At 24.8% G+C, this 18,357-nt stretch overlaps 2 protein-coding genes across 7 annotated transcripts in view; one reads left to right on the top strand and one right to left on the bottom strand.

The window, feature by feature from the left end:
* Window positions 1–13,717, bottom strand: part of LOC122512238 — a 76,560-nt gene extending 62,843 nt beyond the window's left edge. Inside the window, exons 1-3 of one of the 2 annotated variants that reach the window (XM_043627974.1) lie at window positions 13,302–13,717; window positions 12,461–12,543; window positions 11,862–11,950 (exon numbers count right to left, since the gene is read on the bottom strand). In XM_043627974.1, the coding sequence (XP_043483909.1) occupies window positions 11,862–11,950; window positions 12,461–12,543; window positions 13,302–13,335 (206 nt within the window). In that variant the 5' untranslated portion in view covers window positions 13,336–13,717. The remainder of the gene's footprint in view (window positions 1–11,861; window positions 11,951–12,460; window positions 12,544–13,301) is intronic. The other variant, XM_043627973.1, reaches the window with a different exon arrangement.
* LOC122512228 (rho guanine nucleotide exchange factor 17) overlaps window positions 1–17,257 on the top strand; it is a 70,812-nt gene extending 53,555 nt beyond the window's left edge. For 3 of the 5 annotated variants that reach the window (XM_043627957.1, XM_043627958.1, XM_043627959.1), the window contains exons 20-24: window positions 2,174–2,413; window positions 4,521–4,588; window positions 4,674–5,000; window positions 5,292–5,468; window positions 15,236–17,257. In XM_043627957.1, coding sequence (XP_043483892.1) covers window positions 2,174–2,413; window positions 4,521–4,588; window positions 4,674–5,000; window positions 5,292–5,468; window positions 15,236–15,498 — 1,075 coding nt within the window. In that variant the 3' untranslated portion in view covers window positions 15,499–17,257. The remainder of the gene's footprint in view (window positions 1–2,173; window positions 2,414–4,520; window positions 4,589–4,673; window positions 5,001–5,291; window positions 5,469–15,235) is intronic. The other 2 variants (XM_043627960.1, XM_043627961.1) reach the window with 2 other exon arrangements.
* The last annotated feature ends 1,100 nt before the right edge of the window (window positions 17,258–18,357 follow it).

Here is an 18,357-nt window from a genome sequence, read left to right as displayed (position 1 = left end):
AAATTTATATTTGACCTAATATTCATTGAAAAAAATTCTGCTAATTTCGAATTATACTAAATAATTGTGCTGCAATTTATAAGTTCTATAATCTGAAAATTCTTATCAATATCATTTATAAATAAATGAGAATTTCTAGAAATTAATTTTCTTTACCAACAGATTTACGTTTATTAAAAATTTAATAATAATTAAAATTAACCTATTTTTGTTTTTCGATTTTTAACTTATAAATTACAATTTAAACAAATAATAATTCAGATAAATTATAATTCGACTACATAAATATTCATGCAAATATTGATTCGAAGTATAAATTTGTAGTTTATTTAATCAGGGTTGCCACGCTTTTGCTCTTTTCAAATCAACTGACTTTTCCAGGTTTTCCAGGAAAACATCAATAACTTCATTTTTAAATAAATATTTAATTATTATTTTTTTATAGAAATTAAAATATTAAAAAATTTGAAATTCAATAACATAAGAATATTGTTATAAAATAGGAAGAAAATCGCTTTCTTCATGTTTTATAACAATTAAAACTTGCTACTTTGTTATCGTAAGTTTTTCAAAAATTATTTTCATCATTACGATTATTATTCATTTCTAGAATTTTCAACTAAAATTCTTCAATTTTTTAAAATAATTTTTAATGATTTATGAAAAAGTTCTTTGTGAATTTTCCAATTCTTTTGTTTACAATTTAATTTTACGAAATTTCGATTATTCTGAAATTCTTTAATTAAATATATATTAGAAATTAAAAACTTCAAAGAATTAAAAAAAATTCCATTAAACTTATTGAGAAAAATTAATTCTATAGAATTCTTAATTAAAAGTATGAAAAGTTCAAATTTTCAAAGATTTTAATTAAATTTCATTTTTAAATAAATATTTATTAGAAAATTCTACGAGAATTCAATTATTTAACTATAAAAATAAATATTTTATTAAACAATTAAATGTTTTTTAAAATTGAATTTTCATAAAGAATTTTATTAACAAATTTTTAAATAATTGAATTCTCTTGACAAATTTTAATAAAATTTTTAAGAATAATTGCATTTTTCGAGAAATTTAATGAAAACAATTAAATTTTGCAAAGAATTTTATTAAAATGCTTCAAAATAATTGAATTTTCAGGAATAATTTTGTTATTTATCTTTAATAATTTAATTCTTTCGAAGAATGTTTTATGTAAATAATTGAATTCTTGGGAAAAATTTTCATAATATCTAAAAGAATAATTGAATTATTTCAAAAAAATTTAATTAAAATTGTATTAAAAATAATTGAAATTCAGCATTTTATTAAATTTGTTTTTATAACTAATTGAATCCTTTTAAGAATTTTTATTAAAGTAGTAGATATTTAAAAACATTAAATTGAGGAAAGTTTTTGAAAATAATTAAAATTTTGACAAGAATTTTATTCAAATTTTTAAAAATAATTGAAATTCTTAGAAGAATTTTACTACTTTTGAAAAGAATTGAATTTCTGCAATAATTTGTAATTGCTTTAAAATTCAATTTGTTTTAGTGTTTTTAACTAAAATTCTTCTATAAATCCATTATTTTTATTAAAACTATAGTTAAATATATATTAAAAAATATAACTAATTTCAGATGAATTTTAGTTTTTAAAATTTTATTTAAATCTAAGTTTTTTTATATTTCTAATTAAATTCATTTAAAATTGAAATTTTACAAAATTTTTAATCAAAATCTTTTAAAGTTCATCTAGTACTTATGAAAATTGTAAACGCAATTCTTTTAAAATTGAATTAATTTTCAAATATTTAAGTGGATTTAGATTTCAAGAATAAACACAATAACTTTAGAAAACAACAATTTTCCAGGATTTCGATAAAAATTCCCTGACTTTTCCAGGTTGCGTAGCAACCCCGATTAATCGAAATATGTTTCGAATAATAATTAACTTTTCGGGAGGGCAATTACTGTTATTCCGTTGTTAATTAATAGAATTAAGGAAGTGAGAAAAAAGTATATAATATACTTTCTCGAAAGTTGCGTTTCTGCTCTTTACCCAAGGGATTAAGGACAGGGATGCTGTGGTGAGGAGGTGAATGAACGATTCTTAAAGAGGAACTACTGACTAATATGTATATACATATATATATATATATACTTGACTTGTATTAATCCATTTTCAGTAGTTCGAGCTCCGAAGATTCGGATTCTGACGACATTCCATGCGCGGACGCAGCGAGTACCTCTTTAGGTGGTGACGTGTCAAGTATCGATGGAGCAACCATCGAAGAAGACTTTAATCAGCCAACAATGTGGCTGGGAACTGAGGATGGTTGCATCCACGTCTATAATTGTAGCGACAATATTCGAATCAAGAAAAATAAAGTCAAAATTCAACACGGCAGTAACGTCAACTGCATAATGTAAGATTTCCTCATCTAAACTTCTTTTCTCTTCAAAACTATATACACTCAAGAAGAAAAAAATGCCCCTATATAGTTTTATACGCTCTACAATGAAAAAAAAACGAATAAAGTAACTTTTACTATACTTTCAAAGTAAAATCTCAACTGTTAGGAACTTCTGCCCATTTCTGTCAAGTTTTACTATTTTCAGAGAAAAAGTTCTTATGTTCGAGGTATATTTTTGTAAAAATTAGAAATATTCTAAAAGTTGCGAAGCAGAAATGCGCTTGCAAAAAAAATTACTTTGTACATAGCAATAGTTACTCTACATTTTTTTCTGTGTAATGAACGTCGATATTTTTGTTACTAATGCATTTTAATTTAATTAAATAGTATTTAATAAAAAATATTCTTTACACTAAAAAAAAAAAAATTCTTAACTGAATTAAACGTTAAATTTGGATTATTTTTCAATTCCTTAGGATTCACGTGATGAGAATGTAAGAAATTCTCTTTAAGAATTATTCAGAGTTAAAAATTTACGCAATTTAATATATTCTCTTAATTTTTATCAACTTAATATTAACATAATATTTTAAATAAATTACGACACTGAAAATTATATAATTTAACGCTAAAGTGAAAAAAGACCTGCTGATGAAGAAAAACGGGAATGTTTATTGATTAACGATATTTAAAATAAGTTTTAATTCCACAAATTTCTGTCATATTTTTCAATGACAGTTTTCTATACAATATTCCAAATTGAATCTAAAAAAAATACTTTTTAGAAAAGCAATTTTTAATTCACACCCTTTTTTGAGTTTTGTGTTTAGTAAAAAAGTATCGACGTTACAAGGGTTGCTTCTTCTTCTTCTTTCTATTCTATTTTAATCATAAAACGACCTCTTTATAAACGGTGTAAATTTAAACCCTTTTTACAGTCAACGCTGCATACACGTGGGTTTCTCTGCTTCTTTTTATATATATATAATTAATTTTTCCGCGACTAGAAAACACTGATAATTATCTTTCAATAAAAGTTGCTTGATATTCTAAAAAAAAAATAAAATAAAATAAACTTCATCTTTAAAGAGAAATATAAATATCTAGAAACACCTGTAACAATTAATTGAATGAGAATTATTTTACCCTTTGTGAAAGCTTCGAATCTCCATATTCTCGTGAAGTTTATTTTTCCCGCAAATTAATTTACTTTCCATCAATTTTTTTTCTCTCTTTTATCTAAATTGAAAATATTTTTATTTAGTAAACTTTCATTTCACGTAACTTTCTTTTTTGATTAAAATTTTTATTTATTCACTTATTATTTGAAAATTTTATAAACTGGAAAATAGAGCAACTGTAATTTTAAAATATTAATCAGAGAATAATTTAAATTATTTCATTTATATAATTTAATTATTTTTATTCACTTATTATTTACTATTCTAAATTAATTATTTAATAACAATTCTTTATTAATAATAAATGAAATAATAATTCAAAAAGAATGAAATATTTTTGAGTTTTTCAAAAAAATGTTTAGATAATAGAAAGCAGAACTTTTTTAGTAATTCAAGAAATTTGAAAGTTTTCCAGTACTTGTGGCAACCCGGAATTAATAATTTTTTTTATACGTGACCCAAAATTATTTTAATCAAATTTTAATTTGAAGAAGAAATAAATAATTTTCATTCAATTGAAAGTTTAGAATTTCCGGAACATATGAAAATATGAAAATTTAAATTGATTGCTTTAATAAAAGCACAAAAGTAAATTTAACATTTATCGCAATAAAGGTAAATTAATTAATTAAAAGTAAATTAAAAAATTAATAAATAAATATTTAATTAAATTAAAAGAAAATACTCGGAAACGAAATAATCTTATTAGATGAATTTCTAATCGGCCAATTAATTATTTTCCTTTATAACTAAGGAATAAAAGAATTGTATAAATTAAAAATTAAAATGTCAATTAGGTAATTTAAAAAAATAAAAAAATTTGTAAACAGATAATAATAATAGTAATTATTATTATTATTGTAAAAGTAATAGAATAGTTTGATTGTTATCATTTAAATAAAAATTAATTCCGATTAAAATTTGAATTTTTTTTACAGTTATCTAGACAACAAAGTATTTGTTTCCTTGGCAAATGGGGACGTCACAGTGTATTCGAGAGATCAATGTGAGATAATAGAAATAAATTTTTAGAAATTGAGAAAAAAGGATTATCCTTGGATAATAGTAACAAAAAAATGTTGTTTTTTTAGTGGGAATTTGGAACACGACAGATCCTATGACTGTATCGGTCAGTACAGACACCTCGCCTGTTACAAAAATGCTATCAGTTTCGGGAAAGTTGTGGTGTGGTTGTCACAATACAATTAAAGTCTTGAACACTTATTCTTTGGATATAGAACATACTTTTACTGTTAACAATGATGCTAGTCGAACGGTATCGTGTATGGCAAGTTCAGGGGGTTTGGGTGTTTGGATTTCCCTACACAATAGCGCAGTACTTAAACTTTTTCATGCAACCAGCTACGAATGCTTATCGGACATCAATATTGCCCCGGCTGTAACGAAAATGCTGTCTAGTAAGTATTAAGTCTGGCGAAATTTCATTTTAATTAAATTAATATTCATTCAAGTGAAATTAAATTAAAATTAATTAAAATACATTTAATTAAAGTTATTTCAATTTTAATTGAATTAAAATTAATTAAATTTAACCTAATTACAATAAATTAAATTTATTTAATTTTAGTCATTTGAAATAAGTTTAAAAAGGAGAAATTTTTATATTCTACAATCTGAAACAAATGGACGAGTGGAAAGAGCGAGAAGAAAATTCTTTGAAATTTATTTTAACGAAAATATTAATCTTGTTGCAGGTTGCGATGACATAATTAGACAACATAAAGCCGCATGTCTGAGGGTCACGGCGCTTTTAGCTTGCAACGACTTATTATGGATTGGAACGAGTGCAGGAGTTCTTTTAACAATGCCTATTCCTCACATTAAACCTTCCACGCAAAGAATGACCCAACTTCCAATTGTAACAGGTAAATTATTTAAAATAGTAATTAATATTGTCATTTTCAAAAAAATTTTTAATTATGATTAATTTTAATTTAATTTAAATGTAAATTTAATTATAAATATATTAAATTTATAATTTTGCTTCCTCATAAAGGAAGCCTTATCACTATAAGTCGATTTCCGAATTTTTTAGAATCAATTATTTTTACAAATTTTCAAGTGTAGTATATATAATTCGTCGAGAGGAACAAATGTCCGGATGTATGTGTGTATGTATGTGTGTGTGTGTGTCTGTGTGTGTATGTCACCGATTCTTGTGGACAAATTTTCTCTTACACGTCTTGACGGATTTTGATAAAATTTTGTAGGTTTATTACGGTCATGAATACTAAAAATCAGACAGAAGGATTTTCAAAAATATCTAAAAAAAAAATTTTTTCAACAATTTTTTAATTTTTGAAAAAATTAATTTTTGGATTTTTTAAAATAACTTTTTTCTATATTAAAAATTTCATTAATTCTTGTCAAAATTGCATTTCTGACATAAAAACGAATCGATTCATGTATATAAAGTATATATTTTATCAATATTTATAGAATTAATAAATATTTTAGATTTTCATAAAAAAATTGAAATTTTGTATTTTTTGAAATTTTATCTTAATACTTTAAAACATTAATTTTTATTTTGATTTATTAAAAAGAAGATTTATTAATTATATTTAATAAACTATTATAATTATTTAACTTTTAAAATTATATATAATAATATATTTTAGTAGTAGCACCCTCACCCGAACGCCTTCAGACAATCAAAATTTGATAAAAAGGAAAATAAAAATTTATTTCATCCAAATTTATTTAAGCTAATCATCTAAAAATTACCAAAGCTCTAGTAGGGACTAAACCCTACTCAATTCTGAAGAATAGAGAATTTTATTTGAATTTTTTAGTAGTAGCACCCTCACCCGAACGCCATCAGACAATCAAAATTTGGTAAAAACGAAAATAAAAATTTATTTCTTCCAAATTTATCAATTCTAATCATCTGAAAATTACCAGAGTTCTAGTAGGGACTAAAACCTACACAATCCTGAAGAATAGAGAATTTTATTTCCATTTTTTAGTAGTAGCACCCTCACCCGAACGCCATCAGACAATCAAAATTTGGTAAAAACGAAAATAAAAATTTATTTCATTCAAATTTATTCAATCTAATCATCTGAAAATTACCAGAGTTCTATTAGGGACTGAACCCTACACAATCCTGAAGAATAGAGAATTTTATTTGAATTTTTTAGTAGTAGCACCCTCACCCGAACGCCATCAGACAATCATAATTTGATAAAAAGGAAAATAAAAATTTATTTCATCCAAATTTATTTAATATAATCATCTGAAAATTACCAGAGTTCTAGTAGGGACTGAACCCTACACAATCCTGAAGAATAGTGAATTTTATTTCCATTTTTTAGTAGTAGCAGGTTCACCCGTACGCCATCAGACAATCAAAATTGGTAAAAACGAAAATAAAAATTTATTTCTTCCAAATTTATCAATTCTAATCATCTAAAAATTACCAGAGTTCTAGTAGGGACTGAAACCTACACAATCCTGAAGAATAGAGAATTTTATTTCCATTTTTTAGTAGTAGCAGGTTTACCCGTACGCCATCAGACAATCAAAATTTGGTAAAAACGAAAATAAAAATTTATTTCATCCAAATTTATTTAATCTAATCATCTGAAAATTACCAGAGTTCTAGTAGGGACTGAACCCTACACAATCCTGAAGAATAGTGAATTTTATTTCCATTTTTTAGTAGTAGCAGGTTCACCCGTACGCCATCAGACAATCAAAATTGGTAAAAACGAAAATAAAAATTTATTTCATCCAAATTTATTTAATTTAATCATCTGAAAATTACCAGAGTTCTAGTAGGGACTGAACCCTTTACAATCCTGAAGAATAGAGAATTTTATTTGAATTTTTTAGTAGTAGCAGGTCCACCCGTACGCCATCAGACAATCAAAATTTGGTAAAAACGAAAATAAAAATTTATTTCATCCAAATTTATTTAATATAATCATCTGAAAATTACCAGAGTTCTAGTAGGGACTGAACCCTACACAATCCTGAAGAATAGAGAATTTTATTTCCATTTTTTAGTAGTAGCAGGTTTACCCGTACGCCATCAGACAATCAAAATTTGGTAAAAACGAAAATAAAAATTTATTTCATCCAAATTTATTTAATCTAATCATCTGAAAATTACCAGAGTTCTAGTAGGGACTGAACCCTACACAATCCTGAAGAATAGTGAATTTTATTTCCATTTTTTAGTAGTAGCAGGTTCACCCGTACGCCATCAGACAATCAAAATTGGTAAAAACGAAAATAAAAATTTATTTCATCCAAATTTATTTAATTTAATCATCTGAAAATTACCAGAGTTCTAGTAGGGACTGAACCCTTTACAATCCTGAAGAATAGAGAATTTTATTTGAATTTTTTAGTAGTAGCAGGTCCACCCGTACGCCATCAGACAATCAAAATTTGGTAAAAACGAAAATAAAAATTTATTTCATCCAAATTTATTCAATCTAATTATCTGAAAATTACAAGAGTTCTAGTAGGAACTGAACCCTACACAATCCTGAAGAATAGAGAATTTTATTTGAATTTTTTAGTAGTAGCAGGTTCACCCGTACGCCATCAGACAATCAAAATTGGTAAAAACGAAAATAAAAATTTATTTCATCCAAATTTATTTAATTTAATCATCTGAAAATTACCAGAGTTCTAGTAGGGACTGAACCCTACACAATCCTGAAGAATAGAGAATTTTATTTCACTTTTTTTAGTAGTAGCAGGTTTACCCGTACGCCATCAGACAATCAAAATTTGGTAAAAACGAAAATAAAAATTTATTTCATCCAAATTTATTTAATCTAATCATCTGAAAATTACCAGAGTTCTAGTAGGGACTGAACCCTACACAATCCTGAAGAATAGTGAATTTTATTTCCATTTTTTAGTAGTAGCAGGTTCACCCGTACGCCATCAGACAATCAAAATTGGTAAAAACGAAAATAAAAATTTATTTCATCCAAATTTATTTAATTTAATCATCTGAAAATTACCAGAGTTCTAGTAGGGACTGAACCCTTTACAATCCTGAAGAATAGAGAATTTTATTTGAATTTTTTAGTAGTAGCAGGTCCACCCGTACGCCATCAGACAATCAAAATTTGGTAAAAACGAAAATAAAAATTTATTTCATCCAAATTTATTCAATCTAATTATCTGAAAATTACAAGAGTTCTAGTAGGAACTGAACCCTACACAATCCTGAAGAATAGAGAATTTTATTTGAATTTTTTAGTAGTAGCACCCTCACCCGAACGCCATCAGACAATCATAATTTGATAAAAAGGAAAATAAAAATTTATTTTATCCAAATTTATTTAATCTATTCATCTGAAAATTACCAGAGTTCTAGTAGGGACTGAACCTTACACAATCCTGAAGAATAGTGAATTTTATTTCCATTTTTTAGTAGTAGCAGGTTCACCCGTACGCCATCAGACAATCAAAATTTGGTAAAAACGAAAATAAAAATTTATTACATCCAAATTTATTTAATATAATCATCTGGAAATTAGCAGAGTTCTAGTAGGGACTGAACCCTACACAATCCTGAAGAATAGAGAATTTTATTTCACTTTTTTTAGTAGTAGCAGGTTTACCCGTACGCCATCAGACAATCAAAATTTGGTAAAAACGAAAATAAAAATTTATTTCATCCAAATTTATTTAATCTAATCATCTGAAAATTACCAGAGTTCTAGTAGGGACTGAACCCTACACAATCCTGAAGAATAGAGAATTTTATTTGAATTTTTTAGTAGTAGCAGGTCCACCCGTACGCCATCAGACAATCAAAATTTGGTAAAAACGAAAATAAAAATTTATTTCATCCAAATTTATTCAATCTAATCATCTGAAAATTACCAGAGTTCTAGTAGGGACTGAACCCTACACAATCCTGAAGAATAGAGAATTTTATTTGAATTTTTTAGTAGTAGCACCCTCACCCGAACGCCTTCAGACAATCATAATTTGATAAAAAGGAAAATAAAAATTTATTTTATCCAAATTTATTTAATCTAATCATCTGAAAATTACCAGAGTTCTAGTAGGGACTGAACCCTACACAATCCTGAAGAATAGAGAATTTTATTTCCATTTTTTAGTAGTAGCAGGTTTACCCGTACGCCATCAGACAATCAAAATTTGGTAAAAACGAAAATAAAAATTTATTTCATTCAAATTTATTTAATCTAATCATCTGAAAATTACCAGAGTTCTAGTAGGGACTGAACCCTTTACAATCCTGAAGAATAGAGAATTTTATTTGAATTTTTTAGTAGTAGCAGGTCCACCCGTACGCCATCAGACAATCAAAATTTGGTAAAAACGAAAATAAAAATTTATTTCATCCAAATTTATTCAATCTAATCATCTGAAAATTACCAGAGTTCTAGTAGGGACTGAACCCTACACAATCCTGAAGAATAGAGAATTTTATTTGAATTTTTTAGTAGTAGCACCCTCACCCGAACGCCTTCAGACAATCATAATTTGATAAAAAGGAAAATAAAAATTTATTTTATCCAAATTTATTTAATCTAATCATCTGAAAATTACCAGAGTTCTAGTAGGGACTGAACCCTACACAATCCTGAAGAATAGAGAATTTTATTTGAATTTTTTAGTAGTAGCACCCTCACCCGAACGCCTTCAGACAATCATAATTTGATAAAAAGGAAAATAAAAATTTATTTTATCCAAATTTATTTAATCTAATCATCTGAAAATTACCAGAGTTCTAGTAGGGACTGAACCCTACACAATCCTGAAGAATAGTGAATTTTATTTCCATTTTTTAGTAGTAGCAGGTTCACCCGTACGCCATCAGACAATCAAAATTTGGTAAAAACGAAAATAAAAATTTATTTCATCCAAATTTATTTAATATAATCATCTGAAAATTACCAGAGTTCTAGTAGGGACTGAACCCTACACAATCCTGAAGAATAGTGAATTTTATTTCCATTTTTTAGTAGTAGCAGGTTCACCCGTACGCCATCAGACAATCAAAATTGGTAAAAACGAAAATAAAAATTTATTTCTTCCAAATTTATCAATTCTAATCATCTGAAAATTACCAGAGTTCTAGTAGGGACTGAAACCTACACAATCCTGAAGAATAGAGAATTTTATTTCCATTTTTTAGTAGTAGCACCCTCACCCGAACGCCATCAGACAATCAAAATTTGGTAAAAACGAAAATAAAAATTTATTTCATCCAAATTTATTCAATCTAATCGTCTAAAAATTACCAGACTTCTAGTAGGGACTGAACCCTACACAATCCTGAAGAATAGAGAATTTTATTTGAATTTTTTAGTAGTAGCACCCTCACCCGAACGCCATCAGACAATCATAATTTGATAAAAAGGAAAATAAAAATTTATTTTATCCAAATTTATTTAATCTAATCATCTGAAAATTACCAGAGTTCTAGTAGGGACTGAACCCTACACAATCCTGAAGAATAGAGAATTTTATTTCCATTTTTTAGTAGTAGCAGGTTTACCCGTACGCCATCAGACAATCAAAATTTGGTAAAAACGAAAATAAAAATTTATTTCATCCAAATTTATTTAATCTAATCATCTGAAAATTACCAGAGTTCTAGTAGGGACTGAAACCTACACAATCCTGAAGAATAGAGAATTTTATTTCAACTTTTTAGTAGTAGCAGGTCCACCCGTACGCCATCAGACAATCAAAATTTGGTAAAAACGAAAAGAAAAATTTATTTCTTCCAAATTTAACAATTCTAATCATCTGAAAATTACCAGCGTTCTAGTAGGGACTGAACCAGACTGAACACTAGCATGTGTATCTTAACACTTTTAAATAATTATTCTAAAATAAAAAATTATACAATAGGTATATATTGTATTGAGGAAGCTAAATGATCATGAAATGATCATTTGTTTATTATGTTTCTGTTAATTTATATATTAAATTTAATTAATCTTAATATAATATTAATTAATTAATATAGTTTTAATTAATATAAATTAATGCGATTAAAAATTATTTAATTCACATTGTTCAAGTTATTAATTAATCTGCGGAATTTTATAATATTTTCAATATAAACTAGAAAACTCCAAGAAAATATTTAAAAAATATTCACTCATGAGTAGAATTTCAATGTAAAAATGAAATGAAATGTCAAAATTGTTATGCAAAAAAAAGTTAACATTTAGAAAAAAATATAAAATCACAATAACTGAAGCAAAAAATATATTAAAATTAAAATATATTAGTAAACTTACTCGGCATTCTGGATAATGAGAGACCGCGTCGTCACTTGACAAAAAAGAGGAAAAAGTCCATCATAATTGTCGTTAATTCGGAATAAAATCTAGAAAAAAACAATATAATTGATTAAATTTTTTAAATTCCGGCTAAAATTAAACGGATTAAACCAAAAATATCGATAAACTGATATTTTTGATAAAAAAAACAATTACAATTTTAGTAACAATGAATATAACCTAACTTTTTGTCACACGAATTCCACGAATTAAGAATAAAAATTTTCTTTTTAAATTACAAAGTATAAAGATCAAGTCGATATTTTTAGTAAATGCGTAACGAAAAAAAATTCTGATTAATAAATGGAAGTTAATTAATAAACTTTTAAGTAGAAAAAAGCAAAAATAGTTTCGCCAAATATTAGAAATTAGAAGCACGATGTGCGAAAATGGACAACAACAATAAAGAAGGTTAGGTTTAGAATAAAAGAATCTTGTTTAAAAATAAAAGGAAAGACAAAAGTGGAATATTATAAAAAGAAAATTAAATCAGGTGAGTCAGGTTAATGAGTAAATTAAACAATATATATTTGATTATATGTGCAAAGTAAACTTACCGGCATCGTAAACGATGAGAATGCGTCGTAACTTGACAATACAGGATCAAATCGATAAGAATCAATGTCATCCACAAAGACATCTGCACAAAATATTCATATTTATTTGAGTTTTCACTATTCCAGTTGAAATCGAGAAAAATATTTCGATAAACACACATTTTTTATGTAAAATAATCAGAAAATTGAGAACATAAACACAATAAGCAGTTACAACTGTTACAAGTATGCGCAAAGCAAGTGACGCAGGCCATCAGGCAGCAGCTTGCATGTCAGTGTTGCCAACGTTTGAAAAATATAATCGAATATGGCGCGATTTTTTAAAACGTAATTTTTGCACTTTTACGATTTAATTTAACTAAATACGAATTACAGCAATAAAAATCGATATTAAAAGATGTGAATATTGTAATTTGTATTATTTATAAAGTAATAAATAATTTATAAATTTATATTATAGGAAATAATTTTTGCATAATTTTAGACTATTAACAGCAGTACACATAACCTAACTTTTTATTACACCATTTTTTTTATATAAAATTTAAGTAAATTTTGTAAATAATTTAATTTGTAAAAAATTGTATTAAAAGTAATTAATCCGAAATGATTATAATTTATAAATCAAATCGAGAGAAATAACCATAAAAAAACAATCAATTTTCTCACATCACATTACGACACGTGGAAAACATTGACAATAATGCAGATTTTCTAATTCTTGAACTAACAATCCCGAATGTAAATAAAATACACGCGACAAAATCAAAATTTGTAATTGAAAGTATTATTGAATAATTCAAACAATTTATTAGAATTATTGTAAAATGTATAATCTTACCGGCATTGTAGACACGTGATGAGATTGCGTTCATCACTTGATCCAAAAAGAAAATGGAGTGAATTAATGAGAATCCTCTTCATCCACAATTGCATCTGCACAAATATATGTTACACTTGATTTAATTTTTAGGATTTTAAGTTAGTTTATGAAAAACTTCTCGTTTAAAACATAATTTTTAAAGAAAAAACAATCAGCAAAACGGGAGCACAACAAACAGTTAAAACCATGCGCAAAGCAAGTGAAGCTTGCTGCGCTTTCAAAGCACTGTTGCCAACTATTCATAACTCCAAATGAACGAATCACTTTTCGAATAACACTTTCTTTACGAATTTATCCACTTTTCAGACTGTTAAAGCTTATTAATAATAAATCATATTATTTAAATAAGTGAATACTCAAATTTTCTTTATTTTTCAAGTAATAAACTTTCTGTAAATTAATATTATACTAGAGTTAAAATTTAAAAGATCACGTGACCTTTTGCGCATGCGCAGTTTCACGAATTTTTAAATTCAAATATTCAAATAATCAAATCAAATATATTTTCATTTTTCAATCTTTCTTTTTTAAATATTTTTATTGTTTAATCATATTTTGTACTTATAATAATGAAACAAATTAAATTATAAAGGTTTTGTATAATAAATAATTTATTTAATTAAATTAATAAAATAAATTAAAATTATTTAATTAATTAATAAAAATTTTTATTATTCAATAATAATATAATTTTTATAATTATTTGTTTTCAAATTCTTTTGTTTACAATTAAATTTTACGAAATTTCGATTATTCTGAAATTCTTCAATTAAATATATTAGAAATTAAAAACTTCAAATAATTAAAAAAAATGTTAAAGTTATTGAGAAAAATTAATTCTATAGGAATTCTTAAACTTAAAAGTATGAAAGGTTCAAATTTTCAAAGATTTTAATTTGAAATTTATTTTTAAATCAATATTTATTGGAAAATTCTACGAGAATTCAATTATTTAATTATAAAAATAAATATTTTATTAAACAATTGAATATGTTTCTTAAAATTGAATTTTTATAAAGAATTTTATCAACAAATTTTAAATAATTGAATTCTCTTGACAAATTTTAATAAAATTTTTAAGAATAATTGCATTTTTCGAGAAATTTGATTAAAATTGTATTAAAAATAATTAAAATTCTGCGATGAGTTTTATTATTTGTAAAAATAATTGAATTTAGGAGAAAAATTTTATTATTTATAAAGATAATTAAAATTTTGACGAGAATATTTGTAAATTTTTAAACATAATTAAATTTCTGCGAAGAATTTTATTAAATGGAATAATAATAAAAATAATAGAAATAATTAATAAAAATAATAGAATAATTTGGAATTGTTAAGCAAAGAATTAATTTAAATTTTTGAAAATAATTTAATTTTTTAAAGAAATTTAATTAAAAATTTATTGAAAATAATACTTAAATTCTAATAAATAAATTGTAGCAAAAGTTATTGAAATAATTAAATTTCTTTGATAAATTTTAATAAAATTTTTAAGAATAATAACTTTTTTCGAGGAATTCCATTAAAATTGTATTAAAAATAATTGAAATTCAGCATTGAGTTTTATTATTTATGAAAATAATTAAACTTTTGACAAGAATTTTATTAAAATTTTTAAAAATAATTGAATTTCTAAGAAGAATTTTACTACTTTTGAAAATAATTGAATTTCTGCAATCATTTATAATTGCTTCAAAATTCAATTTGTTTTAGTGTTTTTAACTAAAATTCTTCTATATAAATCCATTATTTTTAATAAAACTAGTTAAATATATATTAAAAAATTTAACTAATTTCGTAAGAATTTTGTAAAACATTTGTAAAATTTAAGAATAATGAAAATTTATTCTGATAAATTAAATAAAAAATAATAATTTAAAAAATTTCAGGCGTTCCTCATGGACACACTGGCCACGTGAGATTTTTAACATGCGTCGAAATGTCGACACAATCAAAAAATGATACTCGTCCAAAAATGAGTCGCTACACCTATGACACGGGCAATGTTCAACAAAATAATATAAATCATGGAAAACTTCTGGTAATATCGGGAGGCGATGGTTACGAGGACTTTCGTGGACCACAAGCGTCAGCTGAACTTCAAGCCGGTCGTGAGGACTCGACAAATCATCTTCTATTATGGAAAGTTTGATACACCACAAACCGGCATAATGTCCGGAAAATAATTTCTGAATTTCGTCATGACACGTCGTCGAGTGAATCGAGTCACGTCGTTTGACAACAAAAGGAAGTCCCAGTGGTTCTTGATAAATCCTTGGGATTACTGAATTTGCTTCTCGAACCAATGGAAACAACTTTGCCATTTGGAGGAAGCGATTTACTTCCTGCAAAGTTAAAATGGACGGCCAGTTGGTTGAACAAGGAAAAGAAAAAAGAGAGGAAAAAAAGTTTAGTTAATGGTTTGGGGTCCACTGTTGAAGTCAAATCCCTAGCGAATTTCTTTATCGGCGAAAAAGAAAGCAAATAAGGGAATGAAAGGAGAGGGCTGTAAATTTTACCCCCCAGAAAAAAAAGAAACATCCGAAGCTAATTTTCCAAAGACGTGCGTTTCCCCCAAAAAAAAGAAACTTTACTTCAAGTGAAATTACATCCCCAAAAAAAGTTCGATAAACTCTTCATTGACATGACTTATCAGTATTTCAAGTATCGAACTATTTTTAGATTCATACCTTTTTCTTTATCTCCTGGAAATAAATTCAACAAATATAAATTTCCCTTTCTTTTTATTTGAAAATTTACGATTTGGAAAATTAATTTACAGCCACCATTGAATACTAGGGAATGTGTTTATTTTTTGTTCTGAAAAGAATTTATCGCACTGCCTGCAAAGAATTTTACGATAATTGTATCGTTTTTACACAATTGTTCCTTAATTAATGAAAATCATCTAGTTCTTCTTAACTAATTATTTCTACCATCGAATAAATAAATACGTGTTTTTTGTGAAATAAAACTTTGTCGTGCGAACAAAGTTATTCTTTCTTTTTTGCTATACGTATAAATTTTTGTACAAAAAGAAGCATTTTATGAAAGACCTTTCGTAGTGAAAAAAACAAAGTTTTCTAAAAACAAAAACGAAGGGCGAGAAAGCTTTTAAAGCTCTAAATAATTGTCTATTGTGTATATTGTATAACAATAAATGTTTCAACTTCTTTATTCTAATTAAGAACGATTACAAATAATAATAATAATAATAATAATAATATATACCTTTTTCGACGAAATTTCAAAATCAACTGCTGCCTTCAAATCAGACAATATATACTGTTTTTTCTTCAATTCAAATCTCACGCCATTATTCAATCTCTTAGAACAAAATTATAGCGAAATTTAGCGAAAATTATTTCCAAATTCTAGTGAAATTACTTTTTAATCTAAATTATATAGTGAAACTATAAATTATAAATTATAAAATTTATTTAAAATTTACACGATTTAAATCTAAATTTAAGTGAAACTATATTGATTTAAATCTAAAATGCAGTACCTGAAAAAGCGCGCCTAAAATTCTAATAAAAAAAAATGTGCCAAAAAAAGAAGAGTATAACAGGTAGAAAAATTGCCTAAGTAGAGCTTTCTTCGTGCAAATTTTCATTTTTTTTCTTCAAAATAAAAAAAGTCAAAGAATCTTCAGAAATAGAAAAATTTATAATAGCACAATTATTATTATAGAATTCTCTTTAAAATAATTATAATTATAATGAATTATAATTAATGAAAAAAAAAATTGTAAAACTGAACAAAAGAAGACTATAAATAGCCATATATTATACATTTTTATTCAATCTGTGTAAAATATGATGACGATAAAATTATATTTCCAACGATTCAATGTTTGTGTCTAATGAACGAAGTGCATATCTGCTAAATATATTTGTACTATATACGTATATTTATTATTCAATTTACATTTCTCAACAATTCCTCATTTTTTTTTAAATCTCTTACTATTAAGAAAAACAAAAAACTAATAATGGAAATTTCTACACTTTAAATAAAAATAATATAAAATGACGATTTTTAAAAATATTTACAAACAATATTTAGAAATAGTATTAAATAAAAGCAGTATTTAAATACAATATTTATATTATTTAATATATAGATATATATTAATATATTTCAATAATAATTGAATTAGGAATAATCCAATACTAGTAAAAATCTAATTTTACTATTATAAAAATTTTCGGAATAATTACCTTTTTATAATTTTATGTATAATTTTAAATTTAATAATAATTATTATTATGTGAATATTTAAAACGATTTACTAAATAATAATTGTGATTGTTGAAAATAAAAATATTATTATACTCTTCTATATTAATAATCTTTGTATTCCGGACGTCTATTTGCAGTTAGTTTTTGTTCTATTTTTTCTTTTCTCCTTTTTATAATTTTTCCTTTAAAATTTATTGAAGATTAAATAATTTAAAAAAATTAATTAATTTAATTCTTTCGTACAATTTAATTAAAATTTAAAAATATAAATGAATTCTTTCGAAGAATTAAAAAAAATTTTTAAATAATTGAATTGTTCTTGAATTTTTGAAAGTAATAAAATTCCTTTGAGAACTTTAACTGAAATTTTATTGAAAATACAAAATTCCTACAAAGAATTTTACCAAAAATTTCTGTAAATAATTCAATCTTCTCGAAGAATGTTATTAATTTTTTTTAATACATGAATTTTATCCAGAAATTCGCCTAAAATTGTATGGAATATTATAATTGAATTCGTACAAAGAATTTTACTAAAATATTTGCAAATAATTGAATTGTTTACAAGCATTTTATTGAAATTTTTGAAAATAATAAAATTTCTTTAAGAAAAATTCAAGTCAACTAAAAATAATTGAATTCCTACAAAGACTTTACCAAAATTTCTGAAAATAATTGAATCTTTTTGAACGAATTTTAATAATTTTCTTTAAATAATTCAATTTTATCTAGAAATTTGATTAAAATTGTATTAAATATAATTAAA

This window comes from Leptopilina heterotoma, unplaced genomic scaffold (genome assembly GCF_015476425.1).
Source record: "Leptopilina heterotoma isolate Lh14 unplaced genomic scaffold, ASM1547642v1 Lhet_95, whole genome shotgun sequence".
Lineage (NCBI taxonomy): Eukaryota > Metazoa > Arthropoda > Insecta > Hymenoptera > Figitidae > Leptopilina > Leptopilina heterotoma.
The sequence above is the reverse complement of the archived record's forward strand: the minus strand, read 5'-3'. Positions and strand labels throughout refer to the sequence as shown.